General features: G+C 52.3%; 1 protein-coding gene across 1 annotated transcript in view; it reads left to right on the top strand.

Moving 5' to 3' along the window:
- KDM2A (lysine demethylase 2A) overlaps window positions 1-24,950 on the top strand; it is a gene marked incomplete at its 3' end in the record, with an annotated part of 46,879 nt that overhangs the window by 14,064 nt on the left and 7,865 nt on the right. The window contains exons 2-11 of the mRNA XM_082000569.1: window positions 6,325-6,463; window positions 7,688-7,766; window positions 9,188-9,234; window positions 9,597-9,775; window positions 11,460-11,566; window positions 12,171-12,264; window positions 14,362-14,515; window positions 16,346-16,461; window positions 17,687-17,813; window positions 19,353-19,774. Coding sequence (XP_081856695.1) covers window positions 6,325-6,463; window positions 7,688-7,766; window positions 9,188-9,234; window positions 9,597-9,775; window positions 11,460-11,566; window positions 12,171-12,264; window positions 14,362-14,515; window positions 16,346-16,461; window positions 17,687-17,813; window positions 19,353-19,774 — 1,464 coding nt within the window. The remainder of the gene's footprint in view (window positions 1-6,324; window positions 6,464-7,687; window positions 7,767-9,187; window positions 9,235-9,596; window positions 9,776-11,459; window positions 11,567-12,170; window positions 12,265-14,361; window positions 14,516-16,345; window positions 16,462-17,686; window positions 17,814-19,352; window positions 19,775-24,950) is intronic.

Genomic DNA, 24,950 nt, shown 5'->3' on the forward strand with positions numbered 1-24,950 from the left:
CTCTTGCCCTTTGCAGGTATTGCCTGTAGCCAGTTATTTAACCAGCTAGCAATTCCCTGCATGGCAGGTGAGGATCAAAACCCATCAGAGAAGAAAGGGGTCTTGGAGTGTCCCTTCACAAGCCCTAGGCTCATGCACTGGCCACGTCCGTCCTCATACGGAGACCTGATTTGGGGAGCTAGGGAACCATGGTTTGTGTAACCGTGCTGTGAGGAAGCTGCAGACTCCAGACACGGAAAACTCTGCTGCAGAGATTTGCCCAAAGTCCCAGTAGATGCTGTCTCTCCCAAAATGCATGCCTGGAAGTGCAGAGAAGCCTTTCCTTCCTCCTGTCTGCTCTGCATCCACTGAAATACTGTTTCTCCCCACCCTCCCAAGACAACAATGACATGAAAGTGCTGTGGCCCCGGCCGAGTACACGAGAGGCGTTGTATAACTGATGGGAGCTATTTGTATTGTGGCAACGCTTTTGGGTCCTCAGCCATGACTGGGATCCTATTCTCCTACATACTGTGCAAATTAGGAGGCCAGACTCTTCCCTGCCCACAGGAAGAAGCAAAACTGATCAGGCTGGGAGTGTGTGGGGGGGTTTGTGGCTGATGCTTTGCTGATGACAAGAGCATTAGACTTTGGAATTTGCTCAGCTGGAGGAGACGGTCCCTTTCCTTCTGTGTTTTGCATCCCTGTTTCCCCATTGCAAAGGGATTAGCATTTTAAGGTGCTTCTGCCCATTTCCTTGTGTTTGCTCCTTTGTGGTGTGGCCACCTTCCATTTGCCTCTGAGGCTGTGCTGTGAACAAGATCAGGGAAAAGAGTCAGAACGGTTCCCTGATGCCACAGTGCAGATCAAGGGGTGGATCTAGATGGAGTGAGGTGAAATTTGTGTTGCTGCCATTTCACGTAATGCGAGTCCACGGCAGGTTGGGCTGGTGGAGTGGCATCCTCTGAAACATGTTGTGTTTCTTTGGTCATAAAGCCTCCAAGTTGGTTGGTGAGTGACCAGATCATTCGCTGCATGTTCACGGAGGGTAGGAGTGGGATCTGTCCTCAAGGCTGTAATTTGTGCTCAGGATTAACCAACACAAAGCAGTCTTGTGGCCCAAATGCCACACTGGAGTGACCAAGCGCTAGAGCTGGCAGTAGCAGTGATTGGGCACAAGGAGGGAGCGGGTGGATGGGGAAGGGAGCAGGAGCTCCTCTGCATAGCACCTCTGGCAATTTACCCCTCGCTCAGCCTGGGTCATTCGGTCCTGGCGGGACTGCTTTCTTGCTGGGGCTGGACTCCCAGCATGAGCGCAGCATCCACCTGTGGCCCCAGTGGGATCTGGATCAGGCCGGGCCATGTGGTCACATTTCTGTTAAGTTAGCCAGCCTACACAATCCAGAGCCCGTGCTGGCTCGGTGCCACTTCCAGAAGGACAGCCAATGCCTGATGTAGCAGGGCAGTAACTGCGTCCACTCCAGAAGGAAATCCTAAAGGGAGCTGTCAGGCTGAGCTTGCGCTGGGTTAGTACTCAGTTGTGTGGCTGCAGCAGTCGTGGTCTGGGAGAGGCTCCCAAGGATGCTTATTCAGCCATGCTGTAGTTATACTTAAACCATGTAAAACTTCCGTGTGCTGCCCTGTCTTTCCTCTCCTGGCAGTAGCTGTAGAAGAGTGCCTAGGAGCAAGCTGGCTAATGCCATCTGACGTTCCACTGGGACAAAGGAAACCCGAGCACCTGAGCCAGGCACTGGGGTCTCTGCGAGGTGACAGCAGAGGAGGGGCTTTCTCAGTGTGTTGGTTACCTACCTGCACGGTACATTCCTGCTGTACCTTGCTGCTACCTAGTTTTTCAGGCTGACGGTGTCCTTGGACAAGTGCTGTCAGCCGGCCTGTGCTGCTTTTACTATGAGAGATGTCTGCGTGGAATGGGGCTGCAGCCAGTCACACGCCCGTGGCTGGAGCTGCGTTCCAGCCTGGGTCTCCCAGGGTGAGAGATTGGTGGTCAAATGGATCATGCCTGAGTTTCAGACCAATGTAGTAACCCCCGTTGTGTAGCTTAACTAGGAGCCCTGAAATACCATTCAGGCTTCCAGCCTGGGAGCCAAATATAAGTTAAGAGACAAATTTCAATATAGCCTCTTCTTGCCAGCATTTAGCGTGCCAAACCTTTTTCATCTCGTGAGGTTTTGTACCCAGTGAAGGCAAGAGAGCTGCTTTTCCCAAAACCTGCCAACAAAAAGTTAGTGTCTGGAGTAAGGGAGCAGGTTGAAATGCAGACCACAGCCTGGTCCTGCAGTGTGCCACCACCCACCTGATCCCAAAGCAGGTGAGACCCACAGACTACAGGGCCCAGCGTCCTCTGCTTGATTATGCATATCCTCTAATCGACTTAAGGACAGAGAACTACCTGCTGGGGCCAGTAGTCCTAGGCCTTGTTTCCTAGGCTTGCCTGGGAACCGGTGAGTGAAAAGCTAGTCATGTGGGAAGATTATTAGCATGCTTGTCTGGACAAGGTGTGCCTTGAATGTCCCTGGTGTGCTTTAGCAAGGAACAAGATACCTACAAAATAATCTTAAGTCTCCTCTAGCTGCCACCCTTACAACAGTAAGAGCAGTCAGAGGTGTCCCAGCAGGAACTGCAACAGGCAGTTGATGTCTGACAGCATCACAGGGCAGGATTTGAGTCGTGCTTCAGTTTATCAGGGTCTGCACAACTAAGGAACCAAACAAGCACAAGGAAGCACCGTGACCTCTACGTTTTTCTCTGAAAGCACAGAAATATAAAAGGGAAGCTACAAATCGTGTTTCCTTGGCGTGCTTGCCCATATGACCTAAGCCTTCCGCACCCTCGTGCAGCGCTCTGCCAGGCAAAAGTGATTTGAAATGGTTCTGGGATGGGAATTGTGGTTGTCCAGCACGTGGGGCTGTTTGGGCTTCCCCTTTACGTCCAGAGGAGGTGAGGAAGGATCTGTGGATGTACATGGAGCTGGAATCAGCTGGGGTGGCTTTTTCTGTCGGACTTTGGCGCTGGCCGGCCAGGAAAGCCCCGTGTTTGCATCCTGCCTGACAGACCTGCGAGCGTCTTTTGTCAGGGCTCTCCCTCCCGGTGCAGGTGAACGCAGCGGCGAGCGGTGCTTCCTGGGCTGATCGGCGATGGGGAGAAAGCGGGTGCTCTGGCACCCAGAGATGAGCATCTCGACGCTGTTTGTGCGTGCTCTGCTGCCTGTGGGGAGTTCAGCAAGGTCTCCCGTGGGTTAACAGGAGCTGAGACCTATGGGAGCTGGTTGTGCAGCTTCCTGCCCCCCAAAGGTGGGGCCAGCATGGCTCCGCCTGTCCATGCTGTGATCCTAAAGGCACCCAAACACGGTTCTCAGCTAACAGCAGCGTACCTGCGCCATCCTTTCTCGCCATGGGTGTCTTGTGGTGCAGCCGAGCCAGGGCCGTCTGGCTCCATCCTTCCCAGGCAGCTGTTTTGGACTGTTTCAGACCACCAGCACGGAGGTGAGATGTGAGGTTTTGCAGCGGGGAGAGGGTTGGCAATGAGGGGAGAGGCTCCGCTCCTCCCGGGAGCTGGAAGCCATGCCCAGCCCTGGCTAGCTGTTGGGCTTCAGCAGAAGCACAGCAATGCTCCCAGCAGCCTACCTGGCCAGCCTGCCGGGATGGTGCCCACCTGGGGCAGGGATGAGTTTGAAATGGGCCTTTCTCGAAACGCTGGGGCTTTTCAGCAAAAGCTGAGTATGAGGCTGTCTCTTGTGTGTCCCTAAATCCTCTACAGGGCAGGCCTGTTTAAAACTGAGCACCATGCCATGTTAACTGATTCAGTGATTTTCAAGGGAAAGTGCTTTATAAGGTAAGCTCATCCTCCGATACAACACAGCCAGGTACTCTTCTCCCAGTGATACCTCTACATCTGTAACTTCATGCTCTGGTGCATCTATTAGAAAGAGCTGGTCTGGGTTTAAAGGCTGAGGGTTTGGAAGTTTCAGCCCCTGGATTTGTGTTGGTAGCAGCAGGATGCGTGGCCCTAGCACCCCACAGCTGTTCCCAGCTGGGAATACGTCGCTTGGCTTCTGCGGGTGGCACCTCTTCTTGTCCTTATTTTTAATGCGTCGTTGTGCGTTTATATAAGTGTGTCCATAAAAGCAGTAAGCAAAACTATATTTCTTTTATTGTTATCAAAATTTTATCTTTGTATTGTTAAAAACAGTGAAAGAAAGTACTCCTGCTTGCTATCGCTGTTTAGGTGGTGGGTTTTGGATTTGCAGTCCTTTGTCTTAAGCCTTTTCCAGATTGTTTAAGCACCGGGGCCATTCCAACACTGTTTCTGAGATGCCCCATTCAGGAGCAGCCTGTTGTTCCTGCCTTGCAGACGAGGTGTTTGTGCCCCTATTGTGTTCAGGTTTCTGGAGGGGGGTTTGGAAAACGAAGCCGAAGTTAATGAGGTGTTAAGAGCCGGGAGAGGTAAGCTGCTCTGCCTTGATGGCAGAGAAACTACTTGTGACTTTATCAGCCTTCTTGAAAGCGTGAGGCTAAACTTATATGTTACGGGGTGGGGGGGAAGTCTGCTTTCAAAACGAGTGTCCCCATATGCTCCTGCACTGGTTGAACTAATTCGTTTAAAAGCATCTTTAAAGTGGTGCATGTGTATGAGGGGGTCCTTTCTTTTTCACCGACGCTGTGTAAATAGGTAAGGCCAAAAAGGAGAGGGACAAGCAAAGCAATGTAGTGATCAGACTGATGGGTGGCTAATACCAGGCAGCAACTCACTGGAAGGTATACTGGGTGTGTTTGATGCAGCTTTGTAGTGTGTGATGGGCTGGGGGAGCTGGCAGGCCAGGGGTTAAAGGGAAGGTGAGGCCAGGGCAGAGCTGGGGCTGGCTGCTCGGGGGCAAAATAAACCCTCAAGGGCTTTCACCATCACTGAAAGGTGAGCTTGTACCTCCTGGGACTTCATGAGGTCAGAGCAAGCCCTGCCTGGGTGAGGAAGACGGAAGCGAGCGGAGAGTGGCTTTGGGTGAAGCCCCAGTCGGCGCTGAGCTACGGGGCGGAGACCTGCAGCTCGCTGCCACAGGGAGCCCGAGACGTGTGCCCTCGCCTGGAAAAGAGCACTCTTGTCTTTTCCAGGAGACCCTGAAAGGAGGAGGAAGTGAACTGTCAGATGTGCTCTGCTCCAGGCAGTGGGAAGTGTGCCATGGCAGGAGGCCGTGCAGGGACCGTGATGCACAGACGTGCAACACCTGTCGCCGTGCTGGCAATGATGAATTTCAGCATCACGGCCTGTGGCCGGGACTGGTGGTGTTGCTGGGGCTGGGACCCTGCTACTGGTGCTGCAATGCCGCTCTGCCTCCCTGCTGCAGGCAGGTGCCAGCTTCCAGGCCCAGATGTGACAGTAGCTGCTGCGTCATCTTCTGCCCCATCCTGTCCCTGGCTGTCTGCTGGCACAACAGTTGGTGTGAATGCTTTATAACGGGAGCATCCCTAATTGGGGCAAGTCAGTTTGGCTAATTCAGACCAGGTTGACTTTTATCTGAGGGGATTTAGGGAGCATTCCCACGAACAGCTCTGCCACAGCATGGCTGGTCTCTGGAGGAGTGGCTAACAGCTGGGGACAGTAATTCCTTCCAGATCCAGCAATGCTAGAAGAGGATGTCTGTCAGGAATCCCAGTACAGATGTACATATGAGACCCTCCAAGAAAAGGGTTACTTCCCCCCTGCTACTCCCACACACACAAACAAGGGAATAAATCAACTCTTGTGTACAAGCATAGCCAAAGATGAAAACTTGAGAACTGTCTTCAGCATAAAACCCTTCCTTTATCACTTGGCATTCTGGCAGGGATTTGAATTCACAAGTGCCTTTACCTCCAGCGCAGCATAATACTGATGCACCTGTAAAAATGGGAAAATGATTCTTTTTCCTTTGCCCCAGTTATACTGAACTATCTCCCCTCCTTCCGTGTTAGCACTCGTTAGGAGTGAATTATCCATCTCCCACAGAGCCCAACTTGCACAAATCTGTTGGTTGTAGGAGGAGCAAATCTGGTGTTTCAGTGGTGTGTTTTGGATCCATGACAGATGTTGCCTATGTAGATCTTCTCTGGCATGTCTCTCTTGAAGACTGATACCAGCAGTGCTTTTTGAGCGAGAGACCTAGTGGATAATATAACTCGGTGATAGAGGGAGTAGAAGCGCGTAGGCTTTCCGGGGACCGCCTGCTGCTGGCCAAGGGCTCCCCCAGAGGCCCTGGCTGAGCTGTGCCAGGTTGAGATGAGGCTCTGGGAGGCCAGCTTGTTGTTCCTCCTGGTCCATAACTCTTACCTTCCTGGTCTGCTCTCTTCTCAGCGAGGCACGATGAGGCGGCGTTACGAGGACGATGGCATCTCCGATGATGAAATTGAAGGGAAGAGGACATTTGACCTCGAGGAAAAGCTGTCCACCAACAAGTTTAACTCCACCTTCGTGGTCTTCATGGAAGGCAAAGGTTTGTCTTGGGATTGCCGTGCTGCAGAGTGTGCTGCTGCTGTCAGTAACCAGACAGCTGCTGTGGTTGGCCGCTTCTCCAGTGAGGCATGGTGTGTGAGATGACCCTTCCCCAAGCCTTTCGTAGAAAGCTAACAGTGAGCGCAGTTGGATGTGCTCTTGTGCATCTGACTACACCCAAAGCCTCCCTGACCGCCAACTTGAAGGGCGGTTACAAGGCAATTGTGGTGTTAATGAAATCCTTTCCCACTGTCCTACGTTTTGCTGCCTTTTACTTTCCATCCTTCTGTAAAGATGGGAAAGCTGTCTGCTGTGTACACCAGTTCTGTGCTTTCCTCTGCCGTAAACTGATTTACTTGCATAACCCAAGTGGTGCAGAGCAGGCGGGGGACGTTTCTGCCTGCTCCCCTGCAAGTCCTGCGCAGTCCCCAAACAGTTTGAAGGCAATGTGAGGCATCTTGGTGGAGGATTGGCTCAAGCCTGCTAAGCCCTTGGGCCAGGGGAGCTGGTAACAGGGAGCGTGTGTGGGAAATGGCATGGAAGCTGCTTGGTCTGGAGAGCAGTGAGCCAGTGTGCAGTGCTGCAGGCCTGCTGGGACACGTGGCAGCCAGGAACGAGCGGGTTCGCCTGGGTCAGCACCTGTAATTGCAGCCACATGTCTACTAGTTGCTTAATTCAAAGACTATGTGGGATCTCTCCCCTTTCTTTCACCACGCATATGGCTCAGTGGGACGTCTTTTCATCGCACAGCCAGTGCAAGCCTCATGAGGATTTACCGTGAAGGAGGAGCATTTCTTCAAGGAGTCTCTTGCCTGGCTGTGGGCTTAGGGAAGTGAGGCCAAAAACCGTGCTCTTCCCTTGTCTGGTGCAGCCTGTTGGATTAAACTCCCCCCACTCCCTGGGGGGCCTGTCTGAGGCTTTTCAGCAGCTCACACCATGCTGCTCACAGAACTGCCGCAAAGGAGTTTCAGGATCTCCAAAGGGGTGTAGAAATAGCAAGGAGCAGGGCTCTCGTTGGCTGGCTAGCCTTGCCACAGAGGTACGAGGAGGTTCCCGTGTCTCAACTGCACAGGGCCCTGAGCAACCTGATCTGAATCTGAAGTCAGTCCGCTGGGAGTAGGGCTGGACTGGAGATCTCCAGAGATCCTCTCTAACCTCAGTTTGTCTATAATCCTCTGAAGGAGTCTCCTCTAACACCTTCCCTCTTTTTGTTTCCCCACACCAGACTTCACAGTTGAATACATCCAGCGGGGCGGCCTGAGAGACCCTCTCATCTTCAGGAGCTCTGATGGCCTGGGGATAAAGTAAGTCTTAGGGGCATAGAGTAGTGGATGACTCTGACGACTCAGGATGATGGCCTGATTTCTTGCCTCTCCCCACGTTGCATGAGATCTGATCCTGGTAGCTGGATCTGTGCTCTGCCAAATTGGTATGACTGTGTCCTGTCCACGCTGTTCTTTACGTGCAGTGAGCAGAGAGATGTATCTTCCACCTCAGTTACCCTCTTCTTACTAGTCTGTTTGGACTTAAAATGAGAGGTCTGAATTGGCTGTAGGTGATCACAATTCAACCAAATGTGTGGAAAGTCCCGCTGCTGCTCTGATGCAACATCTGGCTGGGTTTCTCTCCTAGCAATATAGGCATCTATTGCCAGAGTCTCAAGCAATTTGTAGTATTTCTGGCATTTTCCAGAATTCCAACCTGATTTATCCAATGTGGTTACTTCTAAACTGTCATCTGCCTCTCTTGCTACAGTCAGTCAACTAAGGTTTACAGCTTTGAGTGTAAAGCTGTACCTATGCAAGACTTTGTGCTGGTTTGTGATGTTCATATAAATAAGCTATGGGATGGTAGATGTAGTATTACATACCTGAAAACTACATCAAATCATTACAGCTATCTTTTAAAAAATAAAAAAAAAAAACCTGATCTGATCCAGTGTTTCTGCTGGGTTAGTGGTTTTTGTTTTGATCAATACAAAAGAGGCATAAATTAGCCCTAGCAAACTTTGTCAGAGCCAGTGTCAGCAGCACTGCTCTTAAATTCCTCAGCTGGATGTGAATGGATGAGCAACATCTCATCCAGCACGTGTGTACTCTACTGTGGTGAATTAGATAGAAAATTGTGCCGGGCTCATTTTTAACTGCTGGGCGATTTGGGAGAGCAGAGCTTTGGTACTGAGGATTACAGCGTGGGTGAAACTGGATTTCTCATGAGCTTTTGGTTATTCCTCTGGGTCAAGAGCTGCTTGAGTGGCTGCCTGCCCATTCTGCCTGTGACAGCAGTGTTTCTACAGATAAGTATGCCAGTACAAACAGAGCAGTTATGTTGCGTCAGTGAAATACACTGCTTGTGCTGGTCTGGCTATGCCCTTTATATTGGGATAACTCATACGAGCAGTCTTTAAAATAAGACCTAGGATTGCTTAGCTTAAGGCCTGCTTGTTCGTTTGCCAGAAGCCACTGTACAACAGCTCATGCTCTAGAGATGGTATATCCTATTCCCAAATCTGCTTCCCTAGCCAGAAGTTGGGCCCTGTGTTTCACCACAGTATGCAGCCCAGATCTATGCCTCCAGAGATATAGTTGCATGCTCTTCACCCACACCCAGGAGGCAAAAAGAAGCACAGTAGTATCTTCAGGGTGCCCATACCAGGGTTACAGGTGGGAAGGGTCTGCAACCAGAAGCACTTCATGATTTTTTTAGCAAGGTGTTTGTCCTGCAGGATGCCAGATCCAGACTTCAGCGTGAATGATGTGCGGCTGTGTGTCGGTAAGTGTCTGGGGACAACCGTGCACCTCTCTTGTGCTCTGGGCAGATAAGGAGGAATGGGGAGAGTCATCGGGTTTAGCAAAGCTAGAGGTCTGGTTTTGTAGCTCCCCCATGTGCCACTGGTTGAACCTGAGCCATCCTTCGCCAGCAGATCACAACTCTTACCTCTGAGTCTAGTTTGATCTGAAGCAGCTTCTGTTTCAATGTGGGTATGGAAGAAGATGAAGTTATGAGAGAGGCCAAGACATCACACTTGTGTGGGTGGGTTCTTTGGGGAAGGATCTCATGTCTCCTGGAGTCTCTTTTCTGGGTGGTCCATTGTGCACAGGGATGGTTCCAGTGACATCTGTCTGTTCTGGCAGGGAGCCGACGGATGGTGGATGTCATGGATGTGAATACGCAGAGGGATATTGAGATGTCCATGGCACAGTGGGCACGCTACTATGAAACACCGGAGGCCGAGCGGGAGAAACTTTACAATGTCATCAGCTTGGAGTTTAGCCACACCAAACTGGAGAACCTGGTGCAGAGACCTGCTACGGTGAGCGTGGCTCTTCCTTCCGCAGGAATGTCCTTTCCCTTGTGCTTGTGGTCCTCTGTAGGCGAGGTGCAGCCTGGCACTTGAATGCGGGAGGAGAGAAGCTGCTCATAACATGCATGGGCTCAGCCAGGGATGTCACTGCCGTGCTCTGGAAGCCACTGGAGCTGATCCTGTGTTGACCTGGACCTCATCTGCTGTAGCTGATCTCACAGTCAGGCTGGGGCTGCTCAGCCTGCGCATCCCTCAGCTGTCATGACCACGGTCAAGTCCCTGGTGTGTCATTCTGCTGAGAGCCGACTTTTTCGTTAGCTGTCAGCAGTTAGAGAAGTGGAAGTGATTGGCTGAGGAATAATTAGAGCGAAGTAACCTGCTCCTGATGGCTGGTGATCAAGAACAGGCACAGAGTTTGAACAAGTATCTGAGTTTGAGTAGAGGGGTCAGATTTGTGCTCAGCCACAGTGAGTGTTGGGGACAGGATGGGGACGCTGGCTCCCAGCCTCTCCCAATTAGCTGATTCCACTGCCTGCCAAGACCTTGGCTGTCATGCAGTCCTCGGCCTACCTTCCCTCTGTGCTGTGCACTGCGCTGCTCTGATGCTTGGTGCGGAGCCCTCTCCTGCGTCCTGCAGCAGAAATCGGCTCCGTTGTGGCCAGAGAGGCACAGGGCAGGGGTGGCTTGCCATAATGCATGTCCAGGTGTAAAACTCTAGCAGGGCTGAAATTGGACAGCAGAACTCAGCAATGCTTGCTGCATTTTGAGAGAGTAGCTAAAGCCTGGATGCTGGTTGAGCTTTGTGGTTTCCTTGGTGTTTGGAAACCATGGTCCCATTAGGACAGCAACCCTGTGTTCAGCTGGGGCTCCAGAGCGTGGCAGGGAGGGTTTCTGATGCAAAGAGCTGGAATCTCTGAGGGCAGAGGAGGCCATGACTGGAGGTGTGCCGGAAGCGGGGCAGGAGGCTGTTTGGCAGGGGGAAAACGAGTTGCCCTTACTGAAGCGTGGAAGGTGGGCTGAATGGGACGGACATCCTGGGCTTCCTCTGCAGTCGGTGGAGCGGAAGGGGCAGCTCTGTAGGGCCATTCACTTCTCTCTGTTAACTGCAGAGGGAGCCTGGACATCTCTGCCTGCTCTGGCTGTCCTGAAGCTTAGTGAGTTGAATCCCACCCTTGCAGATACTGCCCAACATGTCATATATGTAAGCCCAGTGCACAGCAGTTCCTGCCTAGCCCCTAAGTAGGAGACCAGCATCCCAGTACCGTACTTGGGATCTTGCTGTGGTGGTTGCTGCTTGTGTGAATTCAGAGGCTCGCAGTACAGCAACTGGCATCAGAACAGCTCGTCGTAAGTGCTTTACGTGTGGGATTGCGCCAGTGGCATCGGGAAGGTTGCTGGGTGTGTGGGGGCCAAAAAGGGAGTGTCATGGCCATTCAGCTAACACCAGGGCTTCCTTCCCTTCCTTGGTCCTGTCATTTTTGGTGGGTGTGCTCTGGGCTGGACTGGCTGGCAGTCTGTGCAGCACTGCAGTGGCTTTGGTGGGCCCAGCGCAACCCTGCATCCCGCAGGTGCCCAGCCACACCCAGCTTACTAAGCAGGCAGTCAGTATATCTTCCAGGACAGCCTGGGGGTAGCAAAAGAAGTTACTGTGCCCCTTTCATCTCTACTCATGTCTCCCACCTTTCTGCTGTAGGTGGATTTGATTGACTGGGTGGATAACATGTGGCCCAGGCACCTGAAGGAGAGTCAGACAGAGTCTACGAATGCTATCCTGGAGATGCAGTATCCAAAGGTGCAGAAGTAAGTGACTTCCTGAGCTGTTCCAGTGGTGGCAGGCAGCAAAGCATCTATTGCAAGAAAACCGCCCAAGGGAGAAGCAGTTTGTATCATGGGAAAGCGAGAGGAACAGTCTCCCTGTTTATTTCAGCGGGTGACACTTGTCAGGACACTGCAGTTAGTTATTTAAGCCCCTGCTGAATTCCGTGTGGAAAGGTAGTCGCGTGGCTTCTAGGAGCTTGCTGCACTTTGAGGAAACTCTTGGTGCTGACCACCCTGAGATACCTGGAGTCGGTTGAGCTGTTAGGCGCTGCTCATCAGGCCCTGTAGGCCAGACTTGTGATATGGGGGTTTCTAGAGCTGCCAGGTGTGTGAGGATGAAAGCTCGCCTCTTGCCTGGACTAGATTTTTTTGTGGGGATGTGATATAAATGCAAAGTGAGCTCTTCCGCAAACCACCACTTCCCTGCAGCTAAAGGGCTTAGTGCTGCAGTTAATTGGCTTCTGGCACTGCTCTGAGCCATTGGCCTGGGTTTGGGTAGCCCATTCCCTTTTGAAGACATTGTATCTGCTCTATAAATGTGGATCACCACTCATTTTCACCTTACTGTCGTCTTGTTTTCCACCAGGTACTGTCTGATGAGTGTCAAGGGCTGCTATACAGATTTCCACGTGGACTTTGGTGGTACTTCTGTGTGGTACCACATCCACAGAGGGGGAAAGGTAGGAGGACAGTCCCTGTTGGGAAAGTTACAGACGCTTTGAGAGTGGCTTTTAGTCTATGTTCTTGATGATCCTTGAAGATGCGGGTCCCAGACAGCGAATTGAACTCTTTCCACCCTAAACGTGTTCATATATGGTTCTTGGAAGTAGTTCAGACCCTCAGAGGTCCACCAGGCACAGGCTGAAAACCCATGCTGTAGAGATGATGCTGAGACAACCTTACAAAAGATTAAATGACCTAGGGTAGAATAACCCAATTCATCCAGTGCCTTGGGCTTCTGAGAGATCATCTGGCTACGTGGCTGATCACCTCTTGGTGTGGTGCAAATAGCACACTGGGAGCAGCAGCAAACAGAAGAAAGGTAATTAAAGATGAATGGGAGCCTCTCCTAAAGCTAAGCTGTCCAGGGGTTTTAAATAGCCAACAGATGTGTGAGGGGTCACCTTAGAACATCAAGTGACTTCAAAAGCAGAAGTATTTGAACTGAAGGTTAGTGACAGGTCTTCACTGCAAAAGCCTTGAGTGAGAAGTAGCTCTGAAACAGTGTCAGAGTTGAGCTGCTTGTCTGGAGTTACTTCCTGTAGCTGAGCTCAGCCCAAGATATGAAAACTGAACCCCAGGCTCCTTTTTGAATGTTTTTTCTGGTTACAGACTTCATCTGAGTGCAATGTTTATTCACTGATGGATGACTTCCAGTTATAATTGTGCAGGGATTTCCCTGTGCCAGGCATCCATCACCCCAGCTGTGTGTTGTACTAGGGCCTGGCTTGGAAGGAATCTGTCTGGAAGGGGATCTGGGGAGGTGCCAATCCGCCCACTTGCCCTTAGGCAGGCTGAATTGCACCTTAAGCTCCCCTTTACAGGTGGGGATGTTGTATTTTGTCTTTTAACTTTCAGAAAACAAATCTCTAATAGTTTGGGTGCTGTATCACTGAAAAGGCTAGCTAATACTTGAACAATTGAGTCGGACACCCTAGCTAGCGCTTCCGCTGCCCTAGAGAGCACAGTCACAGTCAGAGCATGATGCTTAGTATGAAGTCCTTGCTGGGAAAACCTCCCCTCTGACTGCCTGGGACTCAGCCCGTGCTTTAGCTTTACTGCTAGAACAGCATGGAAGAGCTTGTATTCAGGTTTTCGCTGGCTGCAGTTGTCAGCTCTACTGTAGTCAAGGAGACTTTGCACTGCTGTCCAGGGAGGGCAGCGATGCAGACAGAATCATCGTAGTACCTTTGAATCGATGCAGTTGGAGCAGCAAAATCCGGTGGTAGTTCGGCTTAGTATTATTAGGAAAAGCTAATGTGGAGGAAAATATCCTGTAGTGCGGAATTTACCAAAGGCAGGTCCCACCTCTTGCCCAGGGAAATGCACCTAGCTCCTGAGTTAGCCCTTGTGAGCAATTAGAAGAGACTTCACTGCTTCTGATAAAAAAACATCAGCCATCTAGGGCTGAATTCATGAGGAAGTCAGGGGGTAGAAAAGGCTGCCTTTGGTGGTTGGACAGCTTCTGAGAAAGCCATGGACAGCCTTAGGATAGGGAACCTTTTCACTTGTAGCTGCTATGGAAGAAGTATGCTGCTGAAGCTGGCTGGCTGGACTCCCTCCACAGGCATTAAAGGCTGATCTCTAGGAAAAAACTCTTGTCACTTCTTTAGAATTACAGAATCATTTAGAATCATTTAGGTTGGAAAGGACCTTTAAGAACATAGAGGTGCAAATCTCTAGTTAAGTTGAAGGTCTTACCTGGCAGAAACATGCAGATAGATGTCACCTTTGTAACACTCTGGTGTCTTCAGTGGGCTCTATATCTCTTGGCACTCATGTTGTAAATACTACAAAGCATCCCAAGCTCAGCCTGCCTGTGGTGCTCAGTGCGTCAGATCAGGAAGGACCTTGGTCAGCAGCTTGCCCTCTCAAATGGGACTGTTGTTCAGGTCACTCTGCTGGGTATTTCTGCAGGTTTGCATCCTCTGTGGGTGGGGAGAGGAAGAGATTTAGATGTCTGGAGAGGGAGCAGGGCAGGTTTGGCAGAAGCAGGGGGTAGCCCCTTGTTGTTAACTATGTTATGACTGACATACATGTGTTCTCCTTACTTGCAGATCTTCTGGTTGATCCCTCCTACACCCCAGAACCTGGAGCTCTATGAAAACTGGCTTCTCTCAGGGAAGCAGGGAGACATTTTTCTTGGGGACAGAGTGTCAGAGTGCCAGCGCATCGAGCTCAAGCAGGGCTACACATTTGTCATCCCCTCAGGTACCACAGGGTGGGCAGGTGCATCCTGGCCTTTGCCAGGTTTGTGGCAAGAGGCTGAAATTCCTGGGACACAAATCAGAACAGGCAGGATTTAGTTTCCTCTCACATGAGTAACTGGGAGAGGGAGATGTGATGTGGCTCTGTCCTCTTGCTTGGCAGCTCCCGAAACATGGCTGTCATGGCACTGTGGATTCAGCCCAGGTGACAGGAAAGCTGTGGCTGACTCACATCACGCTTGATCAATTATTAAAGATGGCTTTCCCAGAGCCCGTCACGTTGACATGCAGAGCAGTGTACGTTGAGGACAGAGGCTGGCCCAAGGCAGCACAACTCCTCAGCTTCCTGAGTCTTTTGTGAAATCTCTGCAGAGTTATGTTCAAATTGTGAAGCAAGAAAGGGAGCCAGTGTGTGAGTTTAAAGAGCAAAGTGACTGCTCTGGACACGAGGAAAGACAATCGAAGTCTGCATGTACTGGAGATAGGAGAATTGGAAAGCATGTAGCTAGAAGTGGATGTTGGAAAACACTGAATCCCACTAGGGAGCTGGGAAGCAGTAACATGGAGAGACTTGCAGGTAACTGCTTTGCAGAGGGCTTGGGCAAGGAGACTTTGAGGTTGGGAGTGGGAACACTGAAAAGAGTGAGGAGAGATCTTTAGCCTGACTTGGCTTAGCAAGCAGAATAATTGGAGGGCATCAGCAATGTCTTGCATGCACAGTTAGTCCAGTGCTGTGCTAGAAGACGCCAAAGGCAGAAGAGATGAGGCAGGTGAAAAAGCAGCTCAAGTTGGTTGTTTGCAAGGACTGGCTCACAGCCTGTTAGAAGCTGTGATGGAGTCTTGGGACGTCTGTAAAATGTTGTGCTTGCACTAGGGAATATTCCCTTGCAAGGCAAAAGATTGTTGGGCCCTTCTGAAGGCTTCAAGTAAAACTGTTGCATAAAAATTGTGTCCACAAGACTGTCTCAGATGTCAAAGGCCGCTGTAACCTGCCGTTTCATCTCCAACAGCAGTGCAGGAATAAGCTGTGTTGTAGCTCACAGCGGGACCAGGAACAGAAACCACCAGGGATTGCACAAGTTACTCATTTGAGTCCTGTTATCACGACTGACACTTCTTTTGAATTGAGTGGCCTCATCCTAAGGAAAGAACCATGCTGGAATTCCCAAGATGTTGGGCTTGGCTGGATCTCTTAGCCTTGGAGATAACTCAAGTCCCAGCTCTGTTGTTACTTTTGAGTATTTTAATTGTTGAACAGACTTGGGAAGGCTGTTTTCCTTGTTGCTGATGTTCTTAGGCCTAACACAACTAGAAAGCAACTTTGCAGAGACACCAGGATGACAAAAAGCTATGGACAGGAGGTGGATACCGGCACATATGGGATGATGTGAGGCCAGATCCACAGGTGTATTTAAGTGCCAAAGTACAAGTCTGTCTCTAGCTCTTAGATGGGTCAAGTGAGCTGGATATTGAGTAATTCAGTAGTGACACTTCAGGTGGACATCGTTGCTGTAAAACAGCAATGTCTGCCTCCCTCAAAGAGTCTCTGGTCCCATCCTAGCCCCCTGCTGCTGCTGGGGCTGGCTGATGTGACAAGGGGTCAATAGCTAGTCTGTGTGTTTGCAGCTAACCTGGGTGCAGGTTAAGGGTGCGCCTGTCAGCGTGGGTTTAGCTGAGCTGCGTGAAGGTTGTGCAGATTTGACGGCCCTGCTCTGAGGAGCGCAGTTCGTAAGAGACTGCAAAGGAATTGGAGTTAGTAGGGACTGTCAGCTGTGAGACTTTGACCTCACCTAGTCGCTCAGAAGGATTCTTCAAACTCTGCTTTCTCTCCAAGGGTGGATCCATGCTGTGTACACTCCCATGGACACACTGGTTTTCGGAGGCAACTTCTTACACAGCTTCAACATCCCTATGCAGCTCCGGATCTACAGCATCGAAGACCGCACGCGGGTAAGGACCTGCGGGAGAGCTGGGAGGACGTGGCCTCCCGCGATGGTGGGGAGGGTGCGGCCGAGAGCGGTGGTGTGCAGGCAGGCAAGCTGAGCCTCACCCTGTGACAGACCGCTCAAACTCCAGAGGTCTGCAAGCGAGATGCCCTAGCCTGCTAGATGTACAGGCAGGAGCTTGGCAGAGGGGCAGCCTGCGGTGTGCACTAAGGCTTGTTGGGTTCCTTCATGCTGCCTCCAGACTGACACCAGGCTTCCGAGGGGGCTGGAAGCCTCGCTGTGAGTGTGACGGGGACCTCCCCTGGCTACCTTCCTAGGGAAGAAGGCGGCAGCAACATGGCCATGGGAGTGCATCCAGTGTGTTGCCTCTTCCGTTACCTGGCTGCCTTTTGGCTGCTGCTTGCTGTTGATCTTAGACCGTGATGTGGCCTAAGATGACTAAAACTAAAGGCTTCCTGAGGTCTTGAGCAGAGAACACTGTCAGCAAGTGGGTGTTCTCGCTTGCTCATTGTGGAGATGTGGGTCCTGCGGAGAAGCCTCGGGACATGCCTGGGCTGTGATGGACGGACTGTTGGCCTCTCTGAAGCAGTTCAGGGTGCTGCAGCAGTCAGGACCTGTGGGTTAGCACTCAGATGTCAGACTATCACCCAGAGCAGCTGAGACGTACATAGGACAATGGAGTGTGTGCCTGCTCCACCCTGGGCAGGGTAGCCTCAGGAAGGCATGAGGCAGGCAGCAGGGTCAGGGCCATCTTCTGCCTGCGTGTGAATTGCCAGGCCGATGTGACAGAGCCCCAGTAGCACTCTGCTAAATAGCTGAGGTGGTAACACCTCTCTTAATAGACCAACCCTTTCCCTGCCACCATACAAATACTGTCAGATGCTGTGCTGGGGCTTGGGAAGAGGGCTTGAACCTTTAACTGAAATCTTTCATGGCATCTGCCGCTCTCTTCTTGTACTAATGAGAAGGAGGTCTGGAGGGGAAGAGCTGCAACCCTAACAAAGAAAAATAAAATCTTAATGGCTTGTAAGTGAGTAGTGCCTAGTCTGTGCTCTGCCTGGTGATAACATTCTTCAGCAAGGAGAATTGCATCAGGCTGCCAGAAGCATGAATGATGCTGTTAAACATGTACACGCGTTTCCTGTCTCTCCGGAGGGGATCGGTCTGGTTTGAAGCAGCCCAGTGGTGAAGGCAGCCTGAGCTGATCCCCTTCCCCTTGCCTCTTGCAGGTCCCAAATAAGTTTCGTTATCCCTTCTATTATGAGATGTGTTGGTACGTGCTGGAGCGCTATGTCTACTGCATCACCAGCCGCTCACATCTGACCAAGGACTTCCAGAAGGAATCGCTCAGTATGGGTAAGCCCCCTGCGTTGGCTGTCCAGCCCTTATTCCTTCCTCACCTGTATCGTAAGCGGTTTCTTGCACCCTCCTGCTGGGGTACTGCCAGGCTCAGCAGCGCAGTGGGCCGGGGAGGGCTGTGTGGGAAGAATTTGGGACCATCACTTCCTCGATTTTGCAAGGTGGTTTCTTTGGGTATTTCCTCCTTTTTTGCTGTTTGCTGTACTGAGCAGTCAGAGGGCATTGCAGACTGGCTGAAGGAGGTGCAATTTATTTCTTTTCATTTGAGTAAGAAGTCAAAACTAGCCAGACTTTTACTTCCTCCTTTGCCCCTGCAACAGGCCAGGTTCCCTGCAGCTGCAAAACCAGCACACAAGTTCCTGGCCTTGCTGGTACATGCAAAGCCTTTAACAGAAGAGGCAGAGGGAAGTTGCAGTAACCACCACTGTGCTGTGGGCTGCGGGGCAGTAATGCTTTCTTGCTGGTCAGGGCCTTCCTGCACGCAGAGTTTAAAGTGCTGTCAAGGTTATGTGGAAGGGAGCGCAGGGAGTGTCTCGCAAAAGGAATGTTTGGCCTCCTTACAGCCGAGGCAAGCAGGGCCTGAGCAGTGGTTCAAGAGATGATTTCTTACAGACACCCTTCTGCAGAGTGGGAGGCAGTTGCATAGCCTCCACCCAAGGCCCTTGAAGTAAATCTGTCCTCACTCTCCTAAGAGGCTGTAAATGCTGACTCCTGGGCACCTCTCCTCACAGCCACAGCCTCTTTGGGGCCTTCGACTTCTGTCCAAGGGGCCCTAACAGAGGGATGTGGCTCCCAGCTATTGTTCTTTTCCTGTGGTTCTCTGGAGATCTCCTGCAGCACTTGGTTTGGGAAAGTCTGTCTGTGTCCTCCTCCTGCCTGGAGGCCTCCAGTGCCTTCATCGCTCCTTCTCTACCACTGAGCAGCGTGAAGTGGGAACTAGTGCAGAGCTGAAAGGAAGGGAGCTGGAGAGCCCCCTTCCCTTCCCTTTTACTGTCAGGGAAGGGTGCTTTATTGTGCACAGTCAGGCTTGGAGACCTCATGGTCCACATCCTCTCTCTCCCATCATGAAGTCAGGATCAAAGTCCCAAGTCTCTCCCAGGACCAGATGGCTGGAGATCCCAAGCCCTCCAAAGTAAAGTCAGGTTGGATGGGGCTTTGAGCAACCTGATCTAGTGAAAGATGCCCCTGCCCATGGCAGGGGGATTGGACTGGATGATCTTTAAAGGTCCCTTCCAACCCAAACCATTCTAGGATTCTATGAAATTCAGTCTAGGGTGTTGCTGTCTCCTCCTCTGGGAGGTTTTCCCATGTCCTGTGCTTCTCCCTCCCACAAAACGAGCCAGGAATGGGAAGGGGTTTTAATTGCTCTTTTCTAGCCGATACGTGCCCCATCGTTTCCTCTCGCCTTGTCCCCGTATGTATCCGTTGCCCCAGCATCTCTGGTAACTGGGGGGATTCCTCTAGCAACTGAATGCCTCCTGTGGGTGACTGTCTGGCCACTGTGCTCTTCTCTCACTCTTTTCTCCATTGTGGCAGATATGGAGCTGAGCTCCTCGGACTCGGTAAACATGGAAGAGGAGGAGGAGGAAGAGGAGGAGGAGGATGCAGCAGGGAAGGAACCCAGGCGACCAGTCACAAGGCGGTCTGTTCTCACCAGCCCCATAGCCAATGGTGCCAGTGTGGACTATGATGAACTGGGCAAGAGCTGCCGGAGCAGCCTGCCGGGTCTGAAGAAGACCCCATCTATAGACTCTTCCGACTCCAGCCGGGGCTCCCAAAACGGCCAGGCCTGGGACCCAAATGGTGGCAGCCCACGCAAGAGCAGGAGGGTGCACCTGACACAATTTGAGCTGGAGGGGCTGCGTTGCCTCGTGGACAAACTGGAGTCACTCCCTCTGCACAAGAAGTGTGTTCCCACCGGCATTGAGGATGAGGACGCCCTCATCGCTGACGTCAAGGTACGTAGACGCGAGGGAGACTCAGGCGCTGGCATTCCTCAGGGCCGCAAGAAAGTGGCTATACCCTGGTAGCATCAGAGGTGGAAGGGCATTTCCCCACAAGGATGCTGTGCTTGACTGTGACTTTACCCCCAACCTGGCATAAGGGGTGGTGTGTCGTCAGGCTTGGTGTGCTCTTCTTCCTCTACATGAGGCTAATGTTACACCAGCTGATACTGAGGGACAGCCCTGGCTTGGATTTTGGGTTGGGGCTAGCAGGAGCAGTAACTGCTCCCAGCCAGCATGGCTGAGACTCCTCTGGAGACCCTCTGGGCCGCTTAACGGGCATCAGCGCAAGAGTGCTCATTTGCGATGCAGTTTGTTTCCCGTTCTGGCTGTGGAATCCTTGGGCTGCTGGACACTGTGACAGTTGGAGCCCTTTCCTTGCCCCAGGTGCATTTGGCCTTGTTTCTTTTGGTTGTTTGCACAGGATGTGACCTTAGGTTATATGAGTCCTCACTCCCCCGCCCCAGCTTTACACCCTGAGCTGTATCTGCTAGTCCTGTTGTGCTGACTCCATGAGCTTTAGTGTTTTAGCCCTTTCAGCACTGCAGTGAGAATGTCAGCCTCCCTCTATTCCCCAGAAGTACGTTTTAGTGCCTAAAACCACAGTTACCTTCTGCTCCCTTCCTTGTTGATCTGTTCAGCTGCTTGCCTGTTCTGAAGCTGACATCCAGACACAGCCATGGGTGTATCCTGTCTTTGCCATCATGGTTTTTTTCCGAGCACTGTCTCCTGACTTTTTTTTTGTGGATCATTTAGTACAACTCAGCGCTCTGCTGCACTGGGAGCAGAGGGCGCAGCTCTGGGGTCCCAGGGTGGGCTGTCATGTGCAGGCTGAGCTCTGGTGGAGCTTGGCTGCAGGGGTGGGAGTAGGTGCTGTTAGAGGGCTGCACTTCTGGTTTCCTGTGGCTTTTTCGAGCGTGTGCTGTGGCTTTGGAGTATGCAACGCATGTGTTTCTGAGCCACCGTGGTGGAGTGGCCTTGGCCCTGCCACGGAACATATGATGCTCTGGAGAAACTCAAGCTGTTCACCCTTGGACTGAGAAAGGGAGGCTGATGTTGGATGTTCTGAAAGGCAGCGCATTCAAGGTTGTTGGTGTTTAGCTGGGTTTTGAGACCTGTTCAAAGGACTTGTCATGTTCTGGAGCTAATGGACATGTGCCTATGGTTTTGATGGGACCCATCAGCCCCTGTGTCCGGTTGTACCTCGCAGATGAGCTGCCAAAGTCCCTGCAGTCTGGTCAGAGCAAACGGCTTCCCTTGAAGGACTTGCTCCTTAAAGCTGGCTGTCCTCTGAGGCTCAGAAGTGTCCTGAGCAGCAGGACTGTCCCTCAGGACTAGCAGCTGTGCTACAGGGCATCCTCAAGGCCTGAAGGTCCTTAGTCATCAGACTGCAGTGGTTGGAGAAAACAGGAAAAGTTTGTCAAACTACATTAAACCTTTACTTTCAAAACTTACATTTTCCTTAGAGATGATGGAACTGGCAAAATGTAGGTTGGCTTATAAAACCTGAAAAGGGATAAGACATTTTTAGCTAAACATTTTAACTGCTCTGGTCACTGAAATGCCTGATGAGTGAGGTCTAATTTGCAGTATCAACAGCTTGTGTGGAGAACACCTTTTTTAGGGCAGGACAAGTTGTTACCAAGCTAGAGCCTTGAAGTGGCCATCCATGCATCTGTAACTCATGATGTGGGATACAGATCCTAGTTCAGTCACGTTTCCTTTGTAAGCTTCAGTATAACTCCCTCCTCTAATAGCTTTTGTTTAGTTCTGGCACAGCTGTAGCTGACTCTCCCAGAACATGGTCCTACTGTGGCTGTACATAAGCGTGGCCCTTCCCTCCTCCGGTCATCTTCTGATGCTCCTGCCTTCCCTCGCAGCTCTTGGGAGGTGTGATCTGTGTGGGGTCCCTCGTGCTGCACCCCAGACCTGGATCCCTTCTGTTCATCTGCTGTTTCTCTTTATGTGCTTGTGGAGAACCAGAGCCTAATCCAAGGCTCTAGTGGAGCGCTAGTGACAAGCTAAACGGAAAGCATGCGTCCTCCACAGCATCTTAGCCTGGCTCTGGGGCCATCGATCTGCAGCAGGTACTATTACCCTTACGTCACCAGGTGAGGTCATTAACAGACCTGAGATCTGGCCGACGAGACCATTGGGAAAGACCCACGCTAAAGAAGCACATAATCAGCGTCTTTTCAGGGCTCACCAACTTTGCCGTCACTATGTAACTGTGTCCACTTAGGCAGACGCTGTGTTGTGGAAGGGTTTCGTGGCTGTTTATTTGGTTGGTCTGCTACCCGGTATCAGAACATGGTATTTTCTCATCGTAGAGCCCTGATACATTGGCACCTTGATCTGCCTGTCAGATCAAACATCCTACCACGCCTCCTGCCACCCTCTGCTAACCGGTGTCCCCAGGCACACTGGAGCAGGCACAGAGCGGGAGAACGCTGCCTTTTCCCACAGCTTCTTGGGTGGTGATCGTGACCTCAGGATGCCCATGTGTCAGGTCACGTGAAGAAATAGGCTTCTGTATCCTGTCATGGGTTGAGCCTGGAGCCATCACATGGTGGGACATGACACTTTAGATGTGACAAAGATGTGCTTCCAGCTCCATGGCAGGAGGGATTGTTGGTCTGCTGAGACTGTAAACAAGGCTGCATCAGGCATCTTCAATAGGAAGAAGCATGTTGCCACCTCTGCCTCGCCTTAACTTTTCTAGCTTTGCCTGTCACCCTTGGAAAGCTCCTGCTCTCCAGTAGCTTAAATTGGAGGGCTCCCAGAAATCAGAATAGCTTCTAGCACCGCCTCAGGAGAAGATCTGCCTTTGTGAAATGAGATTGTGAACATGTTGCCTTGTAGCACCGATGCCTTGCTGAAAAAATCTCTGTGCATTTGGTGATGCCTCTGTGCATGGTCTGGACTGGAGGCACTGGAAAGATCATTGGCAAAGAGGGAACTTCTGAGAGGTTCTGTTGCCTTTTGACTGCTTCTGTCCATTGCTTGTGACCCCCCCCGTGCTGCTTTCCCTTATTTAGGCTTCAGAGGCGCAGGATGGTCCATGAGGCTCTGGCTTTGGAGCTGTCAGACCTGCTGTTGGCTGACTTGTGGGGAGCTGAGCCCACGTCTGAACCGTTTGCTTGCTGCAGTGCCACCTCACTGAGTAACTGGCCTCAGTAACTGGCACAAACGGGTTATATTTGTGCTCTGCCTGAGGTGGTGGAGCACCAAGCATTGTAGAAAAGCTTCTTCCAGAAGCGTGGATCCTGTCTCCAGGACTTCATCTCAAAGCTTCTGGTCTGGCATTGCCCACGTACCTGGCTCTCCAGGTGTCTGGGTCTCCCCATGATCAGACATCTCCTTGTTCCTCTACAAATGCACATTACTCTTCTCGTCTGCTTAGTCTGCTCCTCCTGTGGGTCACATCTGTCTGAAACGTTCCCTGTGCCTCATGCTCTCCTTTCCCTGCCCCAGTAAATCTGCCAGCTGGAATCTGCTTTCCCGAGACAGTTTTTCTCCAGGTGCTCAGGTCTAAGAGAAGCAGCAAACATGGTCACTGTCCAAATGGACCAAATGGGAGCACTGCAGCCTGGAGTACTGGGGGCCAAAGACCCCTCTGCTGTCCCGCCTGACCAGACGTCACCTCAGCATGCCATCTGATGGACTTGACCTTGGCAACGTTGACAGAGGAGCCACCCTGCACGTCCTCTGCTCTGGGCCAAACCACGCTGCAGGGCTGGGCGTCCCCAGTGTGATGCAGCCAGCGAGAGCCACCGAGAGCCTGTGCGGGGGCTTGAGGGCATCACTGATGGCTGCATCAGGTGGTGACAGCCTGGACCCAAGTGCCTGGTCGGTGTGGCCCGGTGGCTTCCCAGGCTCTCCAGGGACAGGAGAGCCAAAAACTGAGGTTGCCTGCAGATGCTTTGTCTGCATCGGGAATGGGAGCAGTCGCTGTTGTCAACTCCTGCTTTGGGGAGCTTGCTTTAATTCAAGAGTTTTCCTCCATTTTAATTGTGGTAGTCTGTAGCTGGGGTGGGGGCTCTCAGGGAACTGGGGCTGCTTGGGGACACCTTGCTTCGCCCGGTGTGGGTTTGTCCCCCTCTAGTGGCTAGGTCACCGGTGGCTTTGGGACTACAGCTGCTCCCAAACTTGGCTGACGGGACGTTTGTCAGGGGAAGTTTGTGTACCCAGGTCAGCAGGGTGTGGGTGCAGTCCCTGCAGCCTGCACATTTTGAGGGGCTCATCCCCCTTGCCTTAATTTAAAAGCCCTTTCTCCCTGCTCACACCAGTGCTGCCTCTTAGATCCAGGTGGCTTCGGCTTCCAGCAGGAACCCCGAAAACTGCCTTGGAGAAGACAAAAGAAAGGCGTTGGGGAGGCTGGGCGTGAGCAGGGTTGTGGGCTGGCAGGCGGGCTGGGGTAAGGGCTCTCCTCTGCGCTCTCCCCAGCCTGCCCCAGCCCCGGGGAGCCTGGCTCCGGCGTCTCCGATTGCAGTGGCGGAAGGAGGGAGGAAGGTGGGCCGCGCCGCCCGGGCCCCTGCGCCAATCCGCGCGGCGCCAACCGCCCGTCCCGGCCCCTCCCGGCTCTGCAGCAGAACGGCTCTGCCCTCTGCTCGTTCGCTCGCTTTTTCTCTTCTGCCATCTTCCCGTTGCAAAGCATTGCTGGGAACCGCATGTGGGTGACGCAGCAGCATTGTTTCAGGCTCAGGAAGCTGCCGCTGCTGCCCAAGGGCTCCTCGGGAGGAGCACGCGGCTGCCAGTGCGGCTGCCGGAGCCGGGGAGGAGCCGGGAGCGCTCAGGGCAGGGGGTGCGGCCGCTCCCCCAGCCATGTCCCCGAAGACCAGGGGTCCGGCTCGGGTCCTCTCAGACTGAGCCAGCCCCTGGAGGTGTCTGGGGAGAGGGGGGGGGGCCCCAGCCCTCGCAGTGCGGGCGCCGAAACAAAGAGGGCTCGGCAAACTTCACCCCAGAGTCTCAGCAGCTCCAGAGGCACAAGGTCAGGCAGTTGGCAATGGTCGCGGGATGGGGAGGGGACGCGGGGACGCTCCGGACCCAGCCAGGGTGGAAGGGGAGCACGGGGGGACCGCTGCTTCCCTGGAGGGGTCCCTGGCTGGTGCTTGGGCTCGCCTCTCCACTC

Source organism: Phaethon aethereus (assembly GCF_964289735.1).
Source record: "Phaethon aethereus genome assembly, chromosome: 5".
Lineage (NCBI taxonomy): Eukaryota > Metazoa > Chordata > Aves > Phaethontiformes > Phaethontidae > Phaethon > Phaethon aethereus.